The sequence below is a fragment of the Dreissena polymorpha genome, chromosome 1 (assembly GCF_020536995.1).
Source record: "Dreissena polymorpha isolate Duluth1 chromosome 1, UMN_Dpol_1.0, whole genome shotgun sequence".
Lineage (NCBI taxonomy): Eukaryota > Metazoa > Mollusca > Bivalvia > Myida > Dreissenidae > Dreissena > Dreissena polymorpha.
Window position 1 is genome coordinate 90,602,409 of NC_068355.1, and position 23,485 is coordinate 90,625,893.

Sequence of the window (23,485 nt, forward strand, 5' to 3'; positions counted from 1 at the left end):
TGCATAAAGCCCTTAGCTGACTGCACTGGCTAATCTGGGAGGATACTTTGCATACATGCATAAAGCCCTTAGCTGACTGCACAGGCTAATCTGGGAGGATACTTTGCATACATGCATAAAGCCCTTAGCTGACTGCACAGGCTAATCTGGGAGGATACTTTGCATACATGCATAAAGCCCTTAGCTGACTGCACTAGCTAATCTGGGAGGATACTTTGCATACATGCATAAAGCCCTTAGCTGACTGCACAGGCTAATCAGGCAGGATACTTTGCATACATGCATAAAGCCCTTAGCTGACTGCACAGGCTAATCAGGCAGGATACTTTGCATACATGCATAAAGCCCTTAGCTGACTGCACAGGCTAATCAGGCAGGATACTTTGCATACATGCATAAAGCCCTTAGCTGACTGCACTGGCTAATCTGGGAGTATACTTTGCATACATGCATAAAGCCCTTAGCTGACTGCACAGGCTAATCTGGGAGGATACTTTGCATACATGCATAAAGCCCTTAGCTGACTGCACAGGCTAATCTGGGAGGATACTTTGCATACATGCATAAAGCCCTTAGCTGACTGCACTGGCTGATCTGGGAGGATACTTTGCATACATGCATTAAGCCCTGACTGCACTGGGTAATCTGGGCGGATACTTTGCATACATGCATAAAGCCCTTAGCTGACTGCACTGGCTAATCTGGGAGGATACTTTGCATACATGCATAAAGCCCTTAGCTGACTGCACAGGCTAATCAGGGAGGATACTTTGCATACATGCATAAAGCCCTTAGCTGACTGCACAGGCTAATCAGGGAGGATACTTTGCATACATGCATAAAGCCCTTAGCTGACTGCACTGGCTAATCTGGGAGGATACTTTGCATACATGCATAAAGCCCTTAGCTGACTGCACAGGCTAATCAGGGAGGATACTTTGCATACATGCATAAAGCCCTTAGCTGACTACACAGGCTAATCAGGGAGGATACTTTGCATACATGCATAAAGCCCTTAGCTGACTGCACAGGCTAATCTGGGAGGATACTTTGCATACATGCATAAAGCCCTTAGCTGACTGCACAGGCTAATCAGGGAGGATACTTTGCATACATGCATAAAACCCTTTGTCTGAGTAAGGCTCCATTGATTAGCCCTTAAATGGTATTTTCACTGATGTCTCTTATGAATATTAATCCCTATGGGGAAAGTGCTGTTTTGGATCAACCTTTAGGTCTGTCAGAGCAATACTTTACACTGTTAATTAAGCCCAGTTTTCTTAGCTTAATTGTTTTTTGCATATTTACTATTGTTAAATAACTTAAACAATGTGTTCATAAATCATTAAAATATGTTTTTCCTGTCTGCATAAAATTTCTGTTTGTGTCACAGATATGTGTGGAAGTGCGTTGGTGTAAGTTGTATCTATTTTCTGTATGCATTACATGTATTAATGAAACCTATATGTTGGCTATATGTTCTTTTGTCAGAAAGTGTCAAAGATATTTGGGGGAATGAGTAGTTGGGCTATGTGTTCTAGAGTCTGTAGGTGTTACAGGTATGTGCGGGAACACCTATATGTGTGCTATGTGTTCTAGAGTCTGTATGTTTAACAGGTATGTGTGGGAACACCTAAATGTGGGCTTTGTGTTTTAGTGTCTGTATGTGTTACAGGTATGTGTGGGTTATGTGTTCTAGTGTCTGTATGTGTTATAGTTATGTGTGGGAACACCTAGATGTGGGCTATGTATTATAGTGTCTGTTTGTGTTATAGTTATGTGTGGGAACTCCTTGATGTGGGCTATGTGTTCAAGTGTCTGTATGTGTTATAGGTATGTGTGGGAAACGTATATGTGGGCTATGTGTTCTAGTGTCTGTATGTGTTACAGGTATGTGTGGGAACACCTAGATGTGGGCTATGTGTTCTATTGTCTGCATGTGTTACAGGTATGTGTGGGTTATGTGTTCTAGTGTCTGTATGTGTTAGAGGTATGTGTGAGAACACATATGTGTGGGCGATGTGTTCTAGTATATGGATGTGTTACAGGTATGTGTGGGCACAAATATGTATTGGCTTTGTGTTCAAGTGTCTGTATGTTATAAAGTTATGTGCAGGAACATCTAGAAGTTCGTTATGTGTTCTAGTATCTGTACATGTGAAAGTTATGTGTGGGAACACCTTGATGTTTGCTTTAAGTTCTTATGTCTGTACGTGTCAAAGTTATGTGTGGGAACACCTAGATGATGACAAGGTGTTCTAGTGTTTGTATGTGTCAACGTTATGTTTGGGAACACCTAGATGTTGGTTTTGTGTTCTAGTTTGTGTATGTGTTACAGGTATGAAGGAAAACCTAGAATGTTGGCTTTGCATTCTAGTGATAGTATGTGTTACATGATTGTATGGTAATGTATGACTTTGGTATTTGTGGTGGCACCTAGATGTGGGCTATGTATTATAGTGTCTGTTCGTGTTATAGTTATGTGTGGGAACACCTAGATGTGGGCTATGTGTTCTAGTGTCTGTATGTGTTAGAGGTATGTGTGGGAACACCTAGATGTGGGCTATGTGTTGTAGTGTCTGTATGTGTTACAGATATGTGTGGGAACACCTAGATGTGGGCTATGTACAGGGGATGTGTGATCTGTTGGCTCCACTTCTTGTCATCCTTGATGATGGTAAGTACTTATTTTGTTTACATGATATCCACAGAAAAATCATAGTACTGAAAACACTGTTTATAAATGTGTACAAATGGACACTTGCAGCGAAATGTGCCCTTGCCCCTGTACTGTTTCAGGGGAATTCTTACTTCTTTACAAATCAAAATGCATCATTCACACATAAAATACCAAAGCAAAATGGCATACCTTTTGAAATGTAGATTTTCAGCTATCTCAAAATGCTAGAGAAATGCTTGACAGTAGCATTGAAAATGAACATGGCAAAACATCCATGCAGACACACTGCAATATTTCAATAGATATTCATATTGAGGAAAGCAAGCATCTTTGAATTATGTTAACTGAGTTGATTGTATGTATTGCTATTCAATAATTAAGGTAAATGCTTGTGTGAAAAAACTTCCATCTTTAGTTAACATGCAGACGTAGCATGGGATTGCATTTGGGGCCTATTTGGTAGCTCTAGTTGACATGAAGACCTAGCATTTGATTGCATTGGGGCCTGTTTAGTATCTCTAGTTGACATGAAGACCTAGCATGGGATTGCATTTGGGGCCTATTTGGTAGCTCTAGTTGACAGGAAGACCTAGCATTTGATTGCATTGGGGCCTGTTTAGTATCTCAAGTTGACATAAAGACCTAGCATGGGATTGCATTTGGGGCCATTGGGTATCTCTAGTTGACATGAAGACCTAGCATGGGATTGTATTTGGGGCCTGTTGGGTATCTCTAGTTGACATGAAGACCTAGCATGGGATTGCATTTGGGGCCTGTTGGGTATCTCTAGTTGACATGAAGACCTAGCATGGGATTGTATTTGGGGCCTGTTGGGTATCTCTAGTTGACATGAAGACCTAGCATGGGATTGCATTTGGGGCCTGTTGGGTATCTCTAGTTGCCATGAAGACCTAGCATGGGATTGTATTTGGGCCTGTTGGGTATCTCTAGTTGCCATGAAGACCTAGCATGGGATTGTTTTTGTGCCTGTTGAGTAGCTCTAGTTGACATGAAGACCTAGTATGGGATTGTATTTGGGGCCTGTTGGGGATCTATAGTTACCATGAAGACCTAGCATGGGATTGCATTTGGGGCCTGTTGGGTATCTCTAGTTGACATGAAGACCTAGCATTGGATTGTATTTGGGGCCTGTTGGGGATCTATAGTTGCCATGAAGACCTAGCATGGGATTGCATTTGGGGTCTGTTGGGTATCTCTAGTTGACATGAAGACCTAGCATGGGATTGCATTTGGGGCCTGTTGGGTATCTCTAGTTGACATGAAGTAGCATGGGATTGTATTTGGGGCCTGTTGGGGATCTATAGTTGCCATGAAGACCTAGCATGGGATTGCATTTGGGGCCTGTTGGATATCTCTAGTTGACACGAAGACCTAGCATGGGATTACATTTGGGGCCTGTTGGGTATCTCTAGTTGACATGAAGACCTAGCATGGGATTGTATTTGGGGCCTGTTGGGTATCTCTAGTTGACATGAAGACCTAGCATGGAATTGCATTTGGGGCCTGTTGGGGATCTATAGTTGACATGAAGACCTAGCATGGGAATGCATTTAGGGCATGGCAAGGTTATCTCTAGTTGACATGAAGACCTAGTATCGGATTGCAATTGGGGCCTGTTGGGTATCTCTAGTTGACATGAAGACCTAGCATGGGATTGCATTTGGGCCTGTTAGGTAGCTCTAGTTGACATGAAGACCTAGCATGGGATTGCATTTGGGGCCTGTTGGGTATCTCTAGTTGACATGAAGACCTAGCATGGGATTGCATTTGGGGCCTGTTGGGTATCTCTATGTGACATGAAGACCTAGCATGGTATTGCATTTGGGGCCTGTTGGGGATCTATAGTTGCCAGGAAGACCTAGCATGGGAATGCATTTAGGGCATGGCAAGGTTATCTCTAGTTGACATGAAGACCTAGCATGGGATTGCATTTGGGGCCTGTTGGGTATCTCTAGTTGACATGAAGACCTAGCATGGGATTGCATTTGGGGCCTGTTGGATATCTCTAGTTGACATGAAGACCTAGCATGGGATTACATTTGGGGCCTGTTGGGGATCTATAGTTGCCATGAAGACCTAGCATGGGAATGCATTTAGGGCATGGCAAGGTTATCTCTAGTTGACATGAAGACCTAGCATGGGATTGTATTTGGGGCCTGTTGGGGATCTATAGTTGCCATGAAGACCTAGCATGGGATTGCATTTGGGGCCTGTTGGATATCTCTAGTTGACATGAAGACCTAGCATGGGATTACATTTAGGGCCTGTTGGGTATCTCTAGTTGACGTTGGGTATCTCTAGTTGACATGAAGACCTAGCATGGGATTGTATTTGGGGCCTGTTGGGTATCTCTAGTTGACATGAAGACCTAGCATGGGATTGCATTTGGGGCCTGTTGGGTATCTCTAGTTGACATGAAGACCTAGCATGGGATTGCATTTGGGGCCTGTTGGGTACCTCTAGTTGACATGAAGACCTAGCATGGGATTGCATTTGGGGCCTGTTGGGTATCTCTAGTTGACATGAAGAACTAGCATGGGATTGCATTTGGGGTCTGTTGGGTATCTCTAGTTGACATGAAGACCTAGCATGGGATTGCATTCGGGGCCTGTTGGGTATCTCTAGTTGACATGAAGACCTAGCATGGGATTGTATTTGGGGCCTGTTGGGGATCTATAGTTGCCATGAAGACCTAGCATGGGATTGTATTTGGGGCCTGTTGGGGATCTATAGTTGCCATGAAGACCTAGCATGGGATTGCATTTGGGGCCTGTTGGGTATCTCTAGTTGACATGAAGACCTAGCATGGGATTGCATTTGGGGCCTGTTGGGTATCTCTAGTTGACATGAAGACCTAGCATGGTATTGCATTTGGGGCCTGTTGGGGATCTATAGTTGCCATGAAGACCTAGCATGAGAATGCATTTAGGGCATGGCAAGGTTATCTCTAGTTGACATGAAGACCTAGCATGGGATTGCATTTGGGGTCTGTTGGGTATCTCTAGTTGACATGAAGACCTAGCATGGGATTGCATTTGGGGCCTGTTGGGTATCTCTAGTTGACATGAAGACCTAGCATGGTATTGCATTTGGGGCCTGTTGGGGATCTATAGTTGCCATGAAGACCTAGCATGAGAATGCATTTAGGGCATGGCAAGGTTATCTCTAGTTGACATGAAGACCTAGCATGGGATTGTATTTGGGGCCTATTGGGTATCTCTAGTTGACAGGAAGACCTAGTTTGGGGTTGCATTTTTATGAATTTTGGGGGGAGCATATAGTCGCCGCTTCGTGTGTCCGTGCGTGTGTGCGTCAGTCCCTCCGTGCACAATTTTTGTCTGGGCTATTTCTCAGCAACTCATGACCGGAATTCAATGAAACTTTATGGGAAGCTACACTTCTAAGAGGAAATGTGCATGTTATCAGCAGATTCTGGTCGGATGATTTTTAGCTCATCTATTTTTTGAAAAAAAATTATGAGCTATTGTCATCACCTTGGCGTCGGCGTCGGCGTTGGCGTCCGGTTAAGTTTTGCGTTTAGGTCCACTTTTCTCAGAAAGTATCAATGCTATTGCATTCAAACTTGGTACACTTACTTACTATCATGAGGGGACTGGGCAGGCAAAGTTAGATAACTCTGGCGTGCATTTTGACTGAATTATGTGCCCTTTTTATACTTAGAAAATTGAAAATTTTGGTTAAGTTTTGCGTTTAGGTCCACTTTTTTCAGAAAGTATCAATGCTATTGCATTCAAACTTGGTACACTTACTTACTATCATGAGGGGACTGGGCAGGCAAAGTTAGATAACTCTGGCGTGCATTTTGACAGAATTATGTGCCCTTTTTATACTTAGAAAATTGAAAATTTTGGTTAAGTTTTGTGTTTAGGTCCATTTTATTCCTTAAGTATCAAAGCTATTGCTTTCATACTTGAAACACTTACTAACTATCATAAGGGGACTGTGCAGGCAAAGTAATGTAACTCTGACTGGCATTTTGACAGAATTATGTGCCCTTTTTATACTTAGAAAATTGAAAATTTGGTTATGTTTTGTGTTTAGGTCCACTTTATTCCTACAGTATCAAAGCTATTGCTTTCATACTTGCAACACTTATTAACTATCGTAAGGGGACTGTGCAGGCAAAGTTATGTAACTCTGACTGGCATTTGGACGGAATTATGGGCCCTTTATACTTAGAAAATTGAAAGTTTGGTTAAGTTTTGTGTTTTGGTCCACTTTACCCCTAAAGTATCATAGATATTGCTTTCATACTTGGAACACTCGCAAACTGTCATAAGGGTACAGTAAAAGGACAAGTTGCATAACTCTGGATGTCATTTTTACGGAATTATGGCCCTTTTTTGACTTAGTAACTTTGAATATATGGTTAAATTTTGTGTTTCGATCCACTTTACTTCTTAAGTATCAAGGCTATTGCTTTCAAACTTCAAATACTTTCATGCTATCATGAGGTTACTGTACCTGGCAAGTTGAATTTTACCTTGACCTTTGAATGACCTTGACTCTCAAGGTCAAATTAATAAATTTTGCTAAAATTGCCATAACTTCTTTATTTATGATTAGATTTGATTGATACTTTGACAAAACTACTCTTACCTGACATACCACAATAGACTCCACCCAAACCATCGCCCGTTCCCCTCCCCCCTTCCCCCCCCCCCCCCCCCCCCCCGAATCCCCCCCCTATTTTTTTTTTTTTTTTTTTTTTTAAGATCATCTCACAAATGACCACCACACTCTCACACTATACCCCCCCCCCCCACCCCCTCCCCAAATTTATTTTTTTTAAACGGTTAAAAAAAAAAACTATTTATTTTTATTATTTTATGTTTGAAATACCGTCCAACCATCGCACCCAAGAATCTCCCCCCACCCCCCCTCCCCCCACCCCCGACCCGAATCTCCCCCCCTAATTTTTTTTTTTTTTTTTTTTTAAGATCTCACACTATACCCCCCACCTCACCCCCCCCCCCCCCAATTTTTTTTTGAAACTGTTAAAAACACAAATATTTATTTTTATTATTTTATGTTTGAAATACCCTCCAACCATCGCACCCAAGAATCCCCACCCCCACCCCCCCCACCACCCCCCCCCACCCCCGAATTTTTTTTTTTCCTTTTTTTTTCATTTTTGGAACATAATGTAATAAATGTCCACACCCCCACACAATGCACCCCTCTTCACTCCACCCCTCCCTCCTTTGTGATTGAAAATGAGAGTCCCTTCACCTTTAAAAAGAAAATAGATGAGCGGTCTGCACCCGCAAGGCGGTGCTCTTGTTTCACAGAGTTATGGCTCTTTGAAATTTTCTATAAAAAAAATCTTGTCCCCCCATTTACTGTGCCCTCAAGACGTTTCCTTTTATCTTAATATATAGTGCAATATTGTGACAAAAGAAACCTTTGGGGAGCATCACCCCTCTCCAACAGTTTCTTGTTGGGCCTGTTTGGTATCTCTAGTTGACATGAAAACCTAGCATGGGATTGCATTTGAGGCTTGTAAGGTCAAGGTAAAGGTTTCTGTTTTTGAAAATAGATAAACAGTTTATGCTGTATAATTTAAGTAAGGATGGATATATTTTGCTGAAATTATGTTTGTTTGTGTAGGTTACAGGCTGATCTAGTAAGTGATTGCATTTTGAGTCAGTGGGGCATGGTCATAATTTCTAAAAATAAGAAATCAGTTTCTTCTCAATTAGTTTCGTATTAATGGAGTTAATAAGCTGTGATTGTGTATATTTGAAGCAGAAGTAGGGTGAGATTGCAGTTGGCTTAAGTTCAATGATTTTACAAGAAGGCAATTGGTTTCTGCTCAATAAATTGAGCTCAGATGGAGGTATTTGTTAAGTGATTTTGCCTTAAAATAGAATCAATTCAGATATTATTTGCACATTTTATATCATTTTACAAAATAAATTGGTAAAAAGTCAAACTTATTTCTTGGCGTGATCACCGTTTCTTTTTAATTGAAACATTTTCCAGTGTAAGTTTGCATATGCAATATAAATAATTACAGATGTTCATCTCAAACATGCCTGTGTTGTCATTATATCAGGTGAATTACTAAAAATATACAATATTCTGTCAAAGTGGAAGACTAGTTGAGTTCTCTGTCTTTACAGCTGTGGTTTAATATCCTTTCCAAATGTCTCATAGAAAGCATGACACAATGCTAAGTTGAGGCTATATGCCCTACAGTGACTGTAAAGTGGCTGTGGGTGTATTTTGAAACTTCATATTTTACTGTACCACACATACTGATGCGCTTCCCGTACGAAATAATGGGGCGGATTCCGGGCGTAATCGGGGCGGAATTGGCACGTAATGTTGGAATTACGCCCGTACAACTGGCGGAATGAGTTTTACGCCCGGAACTAAAATTATTTCTGGGCGTAATTCAACTGTTTTTTCCGGGCGTAAAACAAATCCGGGCGTATTTTTATACTTAGAATTTGTATGATGGAGATTTGTGGACAGAATTTTGCACTTTGTTTCTTTCGTGGGGCAGAATTTCATACTTATAAAATATTTGTGAAGCCACATGACGGAATTTTGAACTTAGTAGTTTTTATAGAGAGTAATATTGGACTTAGCAAATTTCTATGAAGCTGAACAATAACTTAATAAATTTAATTTAAACCAAAGTACTGAACAAAATATTACCAGTAACTGATAACTTAATAAACGTTTTTAAATAAAAATATTTAATTTTATTTATACATTTGTACAATCAATGAACATTCATTATAGACACAACTATTTCAGTCACAGTATAATTAATTCAGCATAAAGCTTTGATCTAATTTATGATTTTCATGTTCAGATTCCAAAACATATTTTGTAGTATTTTTATACTTAATTTGTGAGAAGCTGAAAAGGAGACAGACTTGTGAACTTGTGATCATGAATTATACTCTTAGATTTTGCATTATTATTGGCAATATTGCTGGTAAAAAAAAATTAGGAGATAACAATAACACATTTTAATTAAATAAATTTTATCTATTGCTGACTTTTACAGTTTCCACTTATAATTTTAAGTCTGAGGGATGACCATGCATTAAAAATCTGTATGCACTTATTTTTTTAATTCACTTCTTTAATTCTTCTTCTTTTTTTAAAATTTTGCTCATTTTTAATAATTATTTCATAATTACAATAATGACTGTAAAGTTTAATAAAGAACAAGACTTGGTAATGTTTTCATCATTTTAAGGTTTCCTTTAACATTAAACACACAACAGTCTAGTTTAATATTATTTGTTTATATCATCAATATGAATGCAGTTTCTCTGCATGTTACTCTATAATTTTTTTTTTATAGTAGTTAAGATTTCACCAGTCTGAAAAGACCATAATTATGTACATAATTATACCAAACCAATGTTAATTTAGTCTCAGATAAACACTGACAACCAGCTGAGTTGATCTCATGTATTGTGCTTCCCATTCAATACTCACCAAAGGCTGAGTCACATCTGTATATGGTGTACGAACTGGTCCAAAACTATTCTAAACTGTCCGGGACAGTTTAGAAACCGTCCGGGACGGTTTGTAAACTGTCCCGGACAGTTTACAATAGTCCGGGACGGTTTAGGAAAGTTTTGGACCGTTCGTGCGCATAAACCGTCCGGGACGGTTTAAACTGTCCGGGACAGTTTAGTAAACTGTCCGGGACGGTTTAAACTGTCCGATACGGTATTATTTATATCAACTTATCAGAACACTCCTTTCAATAATGCTTTACTTTAGAAGTCGTAATGTAATATCGTTGTCATCTCGAGCGACGCTATTTTTCTCGGACAAAACATGATTTAAAAAATATTAAATCAATCATTGCTGCCAAAAATGCCAGAGTTAAAAATGAATATTTTAAGTACTCGAAATAAATGTATTTGCCCACAAAGTATTTCTGACATTGGTAGCGAATTTCTTCTTTTACAGTCGCTGCCCTGAAACTGTCGAGTAACGGTGTAAACTCGGGATATGATGTGGTCATTCTGTTCACATTTCTAGCCTGAGCATCCAATCTTGTCAGTGAAGAGTTAATCACCTCAAGGGACCTCTTTGTCTCTTAAGTTCTTGTAATGGAATTAAACACATCCCGACAAGTCTCTCAAAACCGATCTCTGTCCATTTTCGCGTACAAATGATAAACTATCGAACAATCACTCGAGTAAACGTTACTAAAAAGGAAATTCTCACTTTCGAAATGGCACACAAATGCGAAGTGTTACGAGTGTTCTGATTGGTTGATTGACTCCTCTTAAGAACCTATGCCGTACTAAAATTTATGCCTGTAAACCGTCCGGGACAGTTTAGGAAACCGTCCCGGACAGTTTCCAGGAAACCGTCCCGGACAGTTTCCAGGAAACCGTCCCGGACAGTTTCCAGGAAACCGTCCCGGACAGTTTCCTAAACTGTCCCGGATGGTTTGTAATCCACAAATTAAATCGCCCGGTACAGTTTACAGACGCACGAGCGGTTCAAAAGTAAGAAACTGTCCGGGACAGTTTAGTAAACTGTCCGGGACAGTTTACAAACCGTCCCGGATGGTTTATAAACCGTCCCGGACAGTTTAGAATAGTTTTGGACCAGTTCGTACACCATATCTGTACATGTTTATATACCATCTGGGCTTATCAGGCTTCAGTGGATTGGTCAGTGGTACAGGAAGTGAGTGGTAGAAGTTGCAGTTTGAAAACATTAGAGCGGTTAAGCAAATTACTGACTCTGAACTAAATTGTCAGTATAATACTTAAGCAAAATGAGGACTAAACTGTAATGAAAAAATGTCTTGTATTTAATACTCATGATGTGGAAATGAACAATAAGTTTGTTGCAAAAGAGGTTCAAATTGGCTCAGGTTTAACTGTGATTTGGTCTCACCAAATTCCTGTGTTTTTGGAATACTGCAGAACAGCATAAAAGGTTTGTATTTTTACTCCTTCATTCCTCTATTATTTCGATTATTAACTGATATAATTGTAATTGTATTTGTGTACTGTCCCAGTGGGAAATGTAAAAGGATGATGAAAAGTAGACGGGCATCTGAAGGAAAAACAACACAGTTTAAAACTAAAATTAAATACACAAATTTCTTTAAAATATATAGTAAGTACTTAAATCAACATTTCATTTTCAGATTATGTCATAGGATTAGGGAGAAAGGTTGCTGGTGGCATAACAAATTTTCCCTTCTCGGACCTCAAAAGCCACATCACAGATTGAAGAATTTGTTTGCAAGAAAGCACAGTGTTGAAAAAAAAATGTTGTGAAAAAATGAACTTTTTTATATTTGCTCTGTGTGCGCGCCCAGATGATGAGCACAAAGCGGTCCTTGACAAAGGAAAGCTGGATTCGTTGATAGGTAAATCACAATTTTACTATACAAGTTATTGTATTATTAGTTTGAAATAGTTAAGTTCAAAATAAAGATTAATTCGAATTATACGATTAGTGATCCTCAGGGCTAGGCCTGTCAATAACAGGGTGTCTCAGTACCTTGCCGCACTAAGATCCAAACCTGCCCCCTTTGACCCTGTGTCATGTTTTTAATTGGTTCTGATCACATTATTTTACAGAATATTCAATGAATTTTCAATAAACTAATTTTATTTTAACAGTGAAACTAGTTTTATCAATTTAAAAAAATATTTTTATGCCCCTCTTCGAAGAAGAGGGGGTATATTGCTTTGCTCATGTCGGTCGGTCGGTCGGTAGGTCGGTCGGTCGGTCCGTCTGTCCACCAGGTGGTTGTCAGACGATAACTCAAGAAGGCTTGGGCCTAGGATCATGAAACTTCATAGGTACATTGATCATGACTTGCAGATGACCCCTATTGATTTTGAGGTCACTAGGTCAAAGGTCACGGTGACCCGAAATAGTAAAATGGTTTCCAGATGATAACTCAAGAACGCATACGCCTAGGATCATGAAACTTCATGGGTATATTGATCATGACTCGCAGATGACTTCTATTGATTTTAAGGTCACTAGGTCAAAGGTCAAGGTCACAGTGACCCGAAATAGTAAAATGGTTTCCAGATGATAACTCAAGAACCCATACGCCTCGGATCATGAAACTTCATGGGTAGATTGATCATGACTCGCAGATGACCCCTATTGATTTTGAGGTCACTAGGTCAAAGGTCAAGGTCACGGTGACCCGAAATAGTAAAATGATTTTCGGATGATAATTCAAGAATGCATATGCCTAGGATCATGAAACTTTATAGGTAGATTGATCATGACTCGCAGATGACCCCTATTGATTTTCAGGTCACTAGGTCAAAGGTCAAGGTCACGGTGACCCAAAATAGTAAAATGATTTTCGGATGATAACTCAAGAACGCATATGCCTAGGATCATGAAACTTCATAGGTAGATTGATCATGACTCGCAGATGACCCCTATTGATTTTGAGTTCACAAGGTCAAAGGTCAAGGTCACGGTGACCCAAAATAGTAAAATGATTTTCGGATGGTAACTCAAGAATGCTTTTGCCTAGGATCATGACACTTCATAGGTACATTGATCGTGACTTGCAGATGACCCCTATTGATTTTCAGGTCACTAGGTCAAAGGTCAAGGTCACAGTGACAAAAGTCGTATTCACACAATGGCTGCCAGTACAACGGACAGCCCATATGGGGGGCATGCATGTTTTACAAACAGCCCTTGTTAAAATGAAAATGCATGTAATATTAAATAATATGTGCATATATTGCACATGTTATTTGAAAATATTCCACAGGGATAAATATCCAAGCACGTTCAAAAGTGTACTTAGTTGCCAAATTTGGACCCTGTCTTTTTCAAATCCTAGATGGGGCCCTGGATTAGATAAAAAGTTTGAAAAAGCAATTAATTCTACATAAGTTGTTAACAGTGTTTGCAATAGGTGAACTGTAGTTGTACTTAATATCAAATTGCATTTCAGATTATGACATAGGATGGGGGAGAATCGTGGACCTGAACAATACTGTGATAGAGAGGAATTCCTACTCAAGAAAGCAGTTTAAAAAACACAGTCAATGTGAAAGAGTGAACTTTTTTATTTTGGCCGTGTATAAGAACAGTTTGTTTTTTAAAAAGTGCATGTCTATCAAATTATTTTTTATGTATATATATTGAATATTTTTGTTGTTTGTCTTTAAAAGCTACATGGTATCTTAAAAGTATCATCAAAATGCGGAACGAAAATGCATACATTTTCCGCATAAGTTCCACATTTTTTGTGACTGCGGAAAAAATGCAAAGATTTTCAGCATTTGTTCCGCATTTGCAGAAGTATAAAATGGTGATCCATGTTTTTAAAATGTATTATCTTAAAATAAATATAAAGATACTATGTTAAATGTATCTTGTCATAATTTTGACTAGTTTTTAGCTAAACTGAGCACAAAGTGCTCATGGTGAGCTTTTGCGATCGCTTTTTATTTTTTCAAATGGCCTGTCCTTATATGGGTATATGGGTATATTTACAATATGCATGTAATCCGATTTCCGCCCGGTATCTAAATTACGCCCGTAATCTAAGTTACGCCCGTAATTTTAACATTCCGCCTGTAATCTGAATTCCGCCCATAAACTGCTTTCCGCCCGTAATTTAAAATTCCGTCCCACCTCATTTACATATTTCGCCCCTGTTTTCCGCCCGGATTACGCCCGGAATCTGCCCTGAATCCGCCCCTCTTCTTAAAATCATATATAGAAAAATACGCCTGGAAATATTTTTTACGGCCCGGAATTTAGTTTGCGATTCCGTGCCGATTCCGGGCGGAACATTTCGTACAGGTTTCAAATACTTTGGGGCAAAGTCATTAATATAATTTAAGCAGGAGTTATAAACACAGAGGAATAACTACATACATGTAATAAAGAGGCAAGTCAAATGGTTTAATATTGATCTTTTTTTGGCATCTTAAATATTTAGAGAATGACATCTTATGTGCAAATACTTCTTGAAATACATACCATACTTGCAAAAGAATGCCTTTATTTATAAATTACTTTTAAAACAAATATAACATCTTAAAAAACATGTTAATATTAAAAAACATTCAGGTTTGACTTATTGATATGTTTTTGGTAGTTTTATATTCCCCTTGTTTTTAAAATAGGTTTACAGAAACCTATGTACTACCAACTCATACTGAATGAATGTTTTACACTGAATGAATGTTTTACAACATTCAGATGTTGATTGGTTGGTCAAACTGTAAATTAATACAAAAAACAATCTGCTTCATTTGTTTGCTTAAATTTGATGCCTACATAATTTAGGCTTTTGAGTTTGACTGTGTATACTAAACAATTCTTGCGGTGTTTCAGAGGCCAAGACATACAGCTGTTTCTGTGAATTGATGAAGCGTATGTGCAGTAATTTCCCCCATGGTGGCGCTATGGACACTCACTTTGCAAATATGAGGTCCCTTATACAGGTATGCATGTTTAGCAATTTCCTCCATGGTTGTTCAATAGACGCCCATTTTGCCAATTTGAGGTCCCTTATACAGCTATGCATGTGCAGCAATTTACCCCATGGTTGCACTATGAACATCCACTTTTTCTATTTATGGTTCCTTATACAGGTATGCATGTGCAGCAATTTCCCCCATGGTAACACTATGGACACCCACTTTTACATTTTGAGGTTCCTTATACAGGTATGCATGTGCAGCAATTTACCCCATGGTTGCACTATGGACACCCACTTTTTCAATTTGAGGTTCCTTATACAGGTATGCATGTGCAGAAATTTGCCCCATGGTTGCACTATGGACACCCACTTTTCAATTTGAGGTTCCTTATACAGGTATGCATGTGCAGCAATTTACCATATGGTTGCACTATGGACACCCACTTTTACAATTTGAGGTTCCTTATACAGGTATGCATGTGCAGCAATTTACCATATGGTTGCACTATGGACACCCACTTTTTCAATTTGAGGTTCCTTATACAGGTATGCATGTGCAGAAATTTACCCCATGGTTGCACTATGGACACCCACTTTTCAATTTGAGGTTCCTTATACAGGTATGCATGTGCAGAAATTTACCCCATGGTTGCACTATGGACACCCACTTTTCCAATTTAAGGTCCCTCATACAGGTATGCATGTGCAGCAATTTACCATATGGTTGCATTATAGGCACCCACTTTGCCAATACGAGGTCCCTTATACAGGTATGCAGGTGCAGCAATTTCCCCCATGGTTGCTGAGTAGATATCCACTTTGCCAATTAGAGGTCCCTTATACAGGTATGCATGTGCAGCAATTGCCCCCAGTGTGGCACTATGGACACCCACCTTTTCAATTTGAGGTTCCATATACAGGTATGCATATGCAGCAATTTCCCCCATGGTTACACTATGGACACCTACTTTTCCAATTTGAGGTTCCTTATACAGGTATGCACGTGCAGCAATATCCCCCATGGTTACACTATGGACACCCACTTTTCCAATTTGAGGTTCCTTATACAGGTATGCATGTGCAGCAATTTTCCCCATAGTTGCACTATAGGACACCCACTTTTCCAATTTGAGGTTCCTTATATAGGTATGCATGTGCAGCAATTTCCCTCAGTGTGGCGCTATAGACACCCACTTTTCCAATTTAAAGTCCTTTATACAGGTATGCACATGCAGCAATATCCCCCATGGTTGCACTATGGACACCCACTTTTCCAATTTGTGTTTTTTTACAGGTATGCAAATGCAGCAATTTGCGCCAGTGTGGCATTATAGCATCAAAATTTTTCAATTTGAGGTTCCTTATACAGGTATGCATGTGCAGCAATTTCCCCCATGGTTACACTATGGACACCTACTTTTCCAATTTAAGGTTCCTTATACAGGTATGCATGTGCAGCATTTTCCCCCATGGTTGCACTATGGACACCCACTTTTCCAATTTGAGGTTCCTTATACAGGTATGCATGTGCAGCAATTTCCCCCATGGTTACACTATGGACACCCACTTTTCCAATTTGAGGTTTCTTATACAGGTATGTATATGCAGCATTTTCCCCCATGGTTGCACTATGGACACCCACTTTTTCAATTTGAGGTTCCTTATACAGGTATGCATGTGCAGCAATTTCCCCCATGGTAACTCTATGGACACCCACTTTTCCAATTTGAGGTTTCTTATTCAGGTATGCATATGCAGCAATTTACCCCATGGTTGCACTATGGACACCCACTTTTCCCATTTAACGTCCCTTATATAGGTATGCATGTGCAGCAATTTCCCTCAGTGTGGCACTATAGACACCCACTTTTCCAATTTGAGGTCCCTTATACAGGTATGCATGTGCAGCAATATCCCCCATGGTTGCTCTATGGACACCCACTTTTCCAATTTGAGGTCCCTTATACAGGTATGCATGTGCAGCTTTTTTCCCCATGGTTGCACTATGGACACCCACTTTTCCAATTTGAGGTTCCTTATACAGGTATGCATGTGCAGCAATTTCTCCCATGGTTGCACTACGGACACCCACTTTTCCAATTTGAGGTTCCTTATTCAGGTATGCATGTGCAGCTTTTTCCCCAAGTGTGGCACTGTAAACACCCACTTGCCAATTTCAGGTCCCTTATACAGGTATACACTTGCAGCAATTTCCCCCATGGTTGCTGAATAGACACATACTTTGCCAATTAGAGGTCCCTTATAAATTTATGCGTGTGCAGCTATTTCCCCCAGTGTGGCACTAGAGACAACAACTTTGCCAATTTGAGGTCCCTTATACAGGTATGCATATGCAGCAGTTCTCCCCATGGGAGCACTTTAGACACTTTGCAAATTTGAGGTCCCTTATACAGGTATGCATATGCAGCAATTCTCCCCATGGGAGCACTTTAGACACTTTGCCAATTTGAGGTCCCTTATACAGGTATGCATATGCAGCAATTTCCCCCATGGTTACACTATGGACACCTACTTTTCCAATTTGAGGTTCCTTATACAGGTATGCATGTGCAGCAATATCCCCCATGGTTGCTCTATGGACACCCACTTTTCCAATTTGAGGTCCCTTATACAGGTATGCATGTGCAGCTTTTTTCCCCATGGTTGCACTATGGACACCCACTTTTACAATTTGAGGTTCCTTATACAGGTATGCATGTGCAGCAATTTCTCCCATGGTTGCACTACGGACACCCACTTTTCCAATTTGAGGTTCCTTATTCAGGTATGCATGTGCAGCTTTTTCCCCAAGTGTGGCACTGTAAACACCCACTTGCCAATTTCAGGTCCCTTATACAGGTATACACTTGCAGCAATTTCCCCCATGGTTGCTGAATAGACACATACTTTGCCAATTAGAGGTCCCTTATAAATTTATGCGTGTGCAGCTATTTCCCCCAGTGTGGCACTAGAGACAACAACTTTGCCAATTTGAGGTCCCTTATACAGGTATGCATATGCAGCAGTTCTCCCCATGGGAGCACTTTAGACACTTTGCAAATTTGAGGTCCCTTATACAGGTATGCATATGCAGCAATTCTCCCCATGGGAGCACTTTAGACACTTTGCCAATTTGAGGTCCCTTATACAGGTATGCATATGCAGCAATTTCCCCCATGGTTTCTGATTAGACACCCACTATGCCAATTTGGGGTCGTTTATACAGGTATGCAAGGAAGCAATTTCCTCTATGGTTGCATTATGGACACACACGTTGCCAAATTGAGGTCCCATCTTCAGGTGCATACAATATTAGGCAATTTACAACATGGTGCTTTGAATACCCTCTTTTCCAATATGAGGTCCATTATACAGGTACATAATCAGTTCATTTGATTTTAGTGCTGGCCACTTTTTGTATCAACCAGCAGTGCAATTTTTGTTTAAGAACAATTCTTGCACTGATTTTCCACATTTTTTTCATTGAGAAAAATTATTTTGAGTACAATCTTTTTTATGAAACCAATAGACATCACTTGTACTAAATTATTTATTTAAAAAAATCTTTATATTCATAAATTTCATGTTTGAAATCAATGCAATTATACAACATTTTTTTAGGTAAATCGCTCTTTTCTTAAGTTGTAAGACTGTTAGGAAAAGGAGAATTACATGATAGTTTCCTATTGTTTTGTAAATTATAATGAGAGGCTACATACATTCTTGAGCTCTTGTTTGGACAAATTACAGAGCTTTTTAGTTTAGATGGTTTAGTTTGAATAGTTTACTTGCTTAATAGCATAGCACAAGTGAACATGCACACTTTAAGAGAGTTGTTTTCTATGAAATACCTGCAGATCTTGGACTCAGAGCTGTTTGAGCACATGCATCACCATGGTGACTACACACACTTCTACTTCTGCTACCGCTGGTTCCTGCTAGACTTCAAGCGAGGTTGGTGGAGCTTCTTCTGCATTATGTGTACAGGGAAACTGTTTCAGTGCTTTTGCAATTGAAACCTGTCATGCGAAAATTGGTCGTATGCCATAAGCAACCAGCGTAGCCCCTTACCACCTTTTCATCTTTCAGTCTGATAAGGAGCTACCTTGTCCCCTATAAAGTCATGCTCACAATATAAGTGGACAGTGTGGCTACCTACCAGACTGCGCTTATACTATGCTGGCTGTACATTGCATAAAACCTATTGTTGGTTTACACAGGTTAATTGTAACAAAATGTGTCTTGTTCGGTGAAAATTTGACAAAATGCATGTGTGTAAAGTGTCGTCCCATATTAGCATGTGCAGTCTGCACAGGCTAATCAGGGACGACACTTTCCACTTTTATGGTAATTTTTGTTTAAAGGAAGCCCCTATTTACCAAAAATCTAGTTTAAGCGGAAAGTGTTGTCTCTGATTGGCCTGTGCGGACTGCACAGGCTAATCTGGGATGACGCTTTACCCGCATGCATTATGCCCAGTTTTCTCAGAACAAGACACAAATTTTTAATGAATATGAATTCAGACCAGACTGCTACATGTATGTGATGATGATCTAATACTAGATCCTTTTCTTCCAGAGTTTGTGTATGATGACATATTCCTTGTGTGGGAGACTATATGGGCAGCTAGGTACATCAGCTCGGCCAACTTTGTGCTGTTTATAGCCTTAGCTCTGGTGGAGTACTACCGCGAAATCATCCTTGACAACAACATGGATTTCACAGATATCATAAAATTCTTTAACGGTAAGACACAATAGTAGGGGTAACATTAGATGATTGATTTTAGAAGAGATGTTGCCGATCGAAATATTTAGAGTTAACTTTTTGTTTTTGTTTTTGTCCCCTACCGGTGAAACCGGAGGGGACTTATGGTTTGCGCTCTGTGTGTCAGTCAGTCAGTCATTCACACTTTTCTGGATCCTGCGATAACTTAAAAAGTTCTTCATATTATGATATGAAACTTGAAACATGGACAGATGGCAATATGGAGATTATGCATGTCATTTCATTTTGTTCCTACGTCGAGAATTCTGGTTGCTATGGCAACAAATTGACTAGAAATATTGCTGAAAATGGTGGATCCTGCGATTTCTTTCAAAGTTCTTCATATTTTTTCATGAAACTTCAAACATGGATAGATGGCAATATGGAGATTAATGCACGTCATTTTTATGGTCCCAATTTAAAATGCGGAATCCTACATTTTATGGCATTTCGCGATTTTGATACTGTGCAAAGTGGGAAATAATGCGCATATACCCCCAAAATAACGAACTTGTTAACCAATCGCAACAGCTCAAAAAAGTCATGTGATGTAATGACGTACCGGGATTGATTGAAGTCAAAATGAAGAAGCTGAAAAAAATATTTTTGGCATTTTGCGCGCTAATTAATATATTAAAGTATCAATATAGCCATGTATTTTTAAGGTAAATTGACGAAACGTAAACTTTTGCTTATAGAATAATTCAATGATGTACATTTTATAGCATTGATGAGCGCAAAAAGAGATCAAAATAATATAAAATGTTAAGGCCTTAACTTAGTAAAGTGTGGCCTAGTAAGCTAATAGCCTGTTCCTACAACTTATTAAGTTGAGGTCTCAACATAGTAAGTTGTTCCTTCAATGTAATAACTTCTGGCCGCAAGTTACTAAGTTGAGACCACAACTTAATAAGTTGTGGGAACAATCTGCTAAGTTTGGACCACAACATAGTTTAACCAATCAGATAGGCTGTTTCATCTTTACCGTTTTATCACAGTTAGTACCCTTATACTCGTACTATTGTGTGTTCGGGTTTGAGGGCCGGTTTGAGCACTATCCCTGTAAGCTATGGATCCAGGGGATTGAGCCCCTGTCTGAGCACTCGCCTTGTTAGAGACTGGGTTCAGGGTTCCATCCCCGGTCTGAGCACTAGCAATATAAGCGTTGGATCCTGGTTTCAAGTCCCGAAGAACTTTCTTCATAAGAGAGTGGTCAATGGTTTTAGGATTTGAACCCGGGACCCTTCTTGTAAAGGGCGATTGCTCTGACCGGGGCTCGATCCCAAGAACCATCGCTTACGAGGCGAGTGCTAGATGCGTAAGTTTTCGATGGTCCCTGGGTTCGAATCACAGTATGAGCACTAATCCTTAAAGCTAATTAGGAGTTTTCAAAGGTCCCGGGGTTCGAATCACGGTACGAGCACTAGTTCTGAAAGCTTTGGGTCTCTAGATTGAGCCTCGGTTTGAGGACTTACCCTATAAGCGACGGCTTGAATTCCGATGTGAGAATTTGCACCAACAGTGACAGGTCCCGCGTCCAAGCCCCAGTCTGTGTACTAGCCCTGAAAGCTATGGATCCCGGGTTCAAGCCTGTGTCTTACCACTTGCCAAGTAAGGGAAGGATCCCAGTTGCTAACCTCAGTCTGAGCGTTTGCACCGAAAGCTACGGGTTCACACAGGGACTCTAACCAAACAGCCGTCACTAACATACCATACTGAGCACACGCCTTCTAAGCAACCGCTTGTTGAAATTGAGAACTAGCTCTATAAGCAACATTTGCCGGTTTCAAGTCCCAGAATGAGAGCTCGACTGGCAAGCGATGGGTGTTCAGGTTCGAGCGCCTGTCTGAGCACTAGCCCTGTAAGCTTGAAATCCTGCATTTTTCTGGTCCGGCGCTAAGACTAGGGCTTGGATCAGGGTCTGTTCTCTTAAATGGTAAGTACTTAAACTGGGATTTGAGCCCGGGGTCCATAGCATACAGATTGAGTGCTCAGGTAGGGCTTCCAAACAGGGACCCGTTACATAGGGTGCAAATGTTCAGACCGGGATCCCAGTGGCTTACAGGGAAAGTCCTTAGACTGGGGCCAAAGCCCAAAGACCCATCATTTAAAAAGGGAGCTATCAGGCCTGGATTCAAAACTGGAATCCGTCGCTTATGTGGCTAGTATTCACACCAGGGTTTGAACTCTGAACCCAGTCGCTGACTTTGTGATTGCTCAGATAGGGGCTCAAATCTGGAATCTATGGCTTACATGGCAAGTGCTCAGACAGGGCTCGAACCAGGGATCTACAGCTAACAGGGATAGTTCTCAGACCGGCGCTCGAACCCGAGCACCTAGTAGTATAAGGGGTACAAATTGTGATAAAACGGTAAAGATAAAATGGCCGATCTGATTGGTTAAACTTTAAGTAGTGGCATCAACTTAGTAAGTTGGTCCCACAAGTTATTTAGTTGAGGCAACAAGTTATGAAGTTGTCGACAAAAGTTTCTAAGCTGAGGCCTCAACTTTATAAGTTGTTCCCACAAGTTAAATGAACAAATTACTAAGTTGAGGCCACAACTTAATAAGTTTTGGGAACAAGTTATGAAGTTGTGGCCACAAGTTACTATGCTGAGGTCTCAACTTAATAAGTTGAGGGGCAACGTACTTAGTTGTTTCCACAAGTTATGTGAAAAAAGTTGTTTCCACAAGTCGTTAAGTTGAAGCCACAACTTAAGAAGTTGTTCCTTCAACTTTATAAGCTTTTCCCACAAGTTACTAAGTTGAGGCCACAATATAAATAAAAAATTGCGGTTATCACCTCTGTGTCACTGTGTAAAAAAACAGAAAAACACGGATTGTTCTGCTATATCTAATGGAAAACAGTGGAATAATTTTTTCTATTGAAACAAAATCTATGACAATTAGCTGTCCAATTTGCCGAAACATCACATGAATGCAAGTCTAAATGATGAAGATACATTTTACAACAGATTTATTAACTTAACGTCAAATTAATTCCATAAGAACATGCTCCATCATGAGACACTTTTAAAAATAATATTTATTTGATTTTGTGCAAGAAATGTTTATCAAAAATACTTCTCCTGAAAACTTGTGTTTTTGTAAGTTCGGCATTTTAAATTGGGACCATTGATTTTATTTTGTTCCTATGTCAAGAATTCTGGTTGCTATTGCAACAAAAAGACTAGAAATATTGCTGAAAATGGTGGATTTTCACCGGTAGGGGGCTTGAAAATATTCTTGTTAATAATAATGTTGAGCCATATTCCTTATAAGATAGGGACTGGTATATGTAGAACTAATACGCCGAAAAAAGGTTGTCGTTTTTAAAAGAATGTGAAGACTTTAATTTTTCTGAATGTTTTCTATTTTCTGCTCTTAATTGTGTAGCATCCCCTAAAAATTAAATGAAATACCATGCAATCAACAACGTCAGTCAGAAAGCTTTATGGAGAAATGATTTTGAACTCATTGAAAATGTTCATGATAATGTAATATACAATGAGCTAGCCCTGATTTTGTCTTGATATTTTCATAATAATTTTAAATCCTTTCCCACCTAA

General features: G+C 39.8%; 1 protein-coding gene across 1 annotated transcript in view; it reads left to right on the forward strand.

Annotated features, from left to right (window-relative positions):
• The window catches only part of LOC127840180 (small G protein signaling modulator 1-like), a 94,407-nt gene that overhangs the window by 65,360 nt on the left and 5,562 nt on the right, over nt 1–23,485 (forward strand). The window contains exons 20-23 of the mRNA XM_052368679.1: nt 2,595–2,677; nt 15,062–15,171; nt 19,007–19,103; nt 19,728–19,895. Coding sequence (XP_052224639.1) covers nt 2,595–2,677; nt 15,062–15,171; nt 19,007–19,103; nt 19,728–19,895 — 458 coding nt within the window. The remainder of the gene's footprint in view (nt 1–2,594; nt 2,678–15,061; nt 15,172–19,006; nt 19,104–19,727; nt 19,896–23,485) is intronic.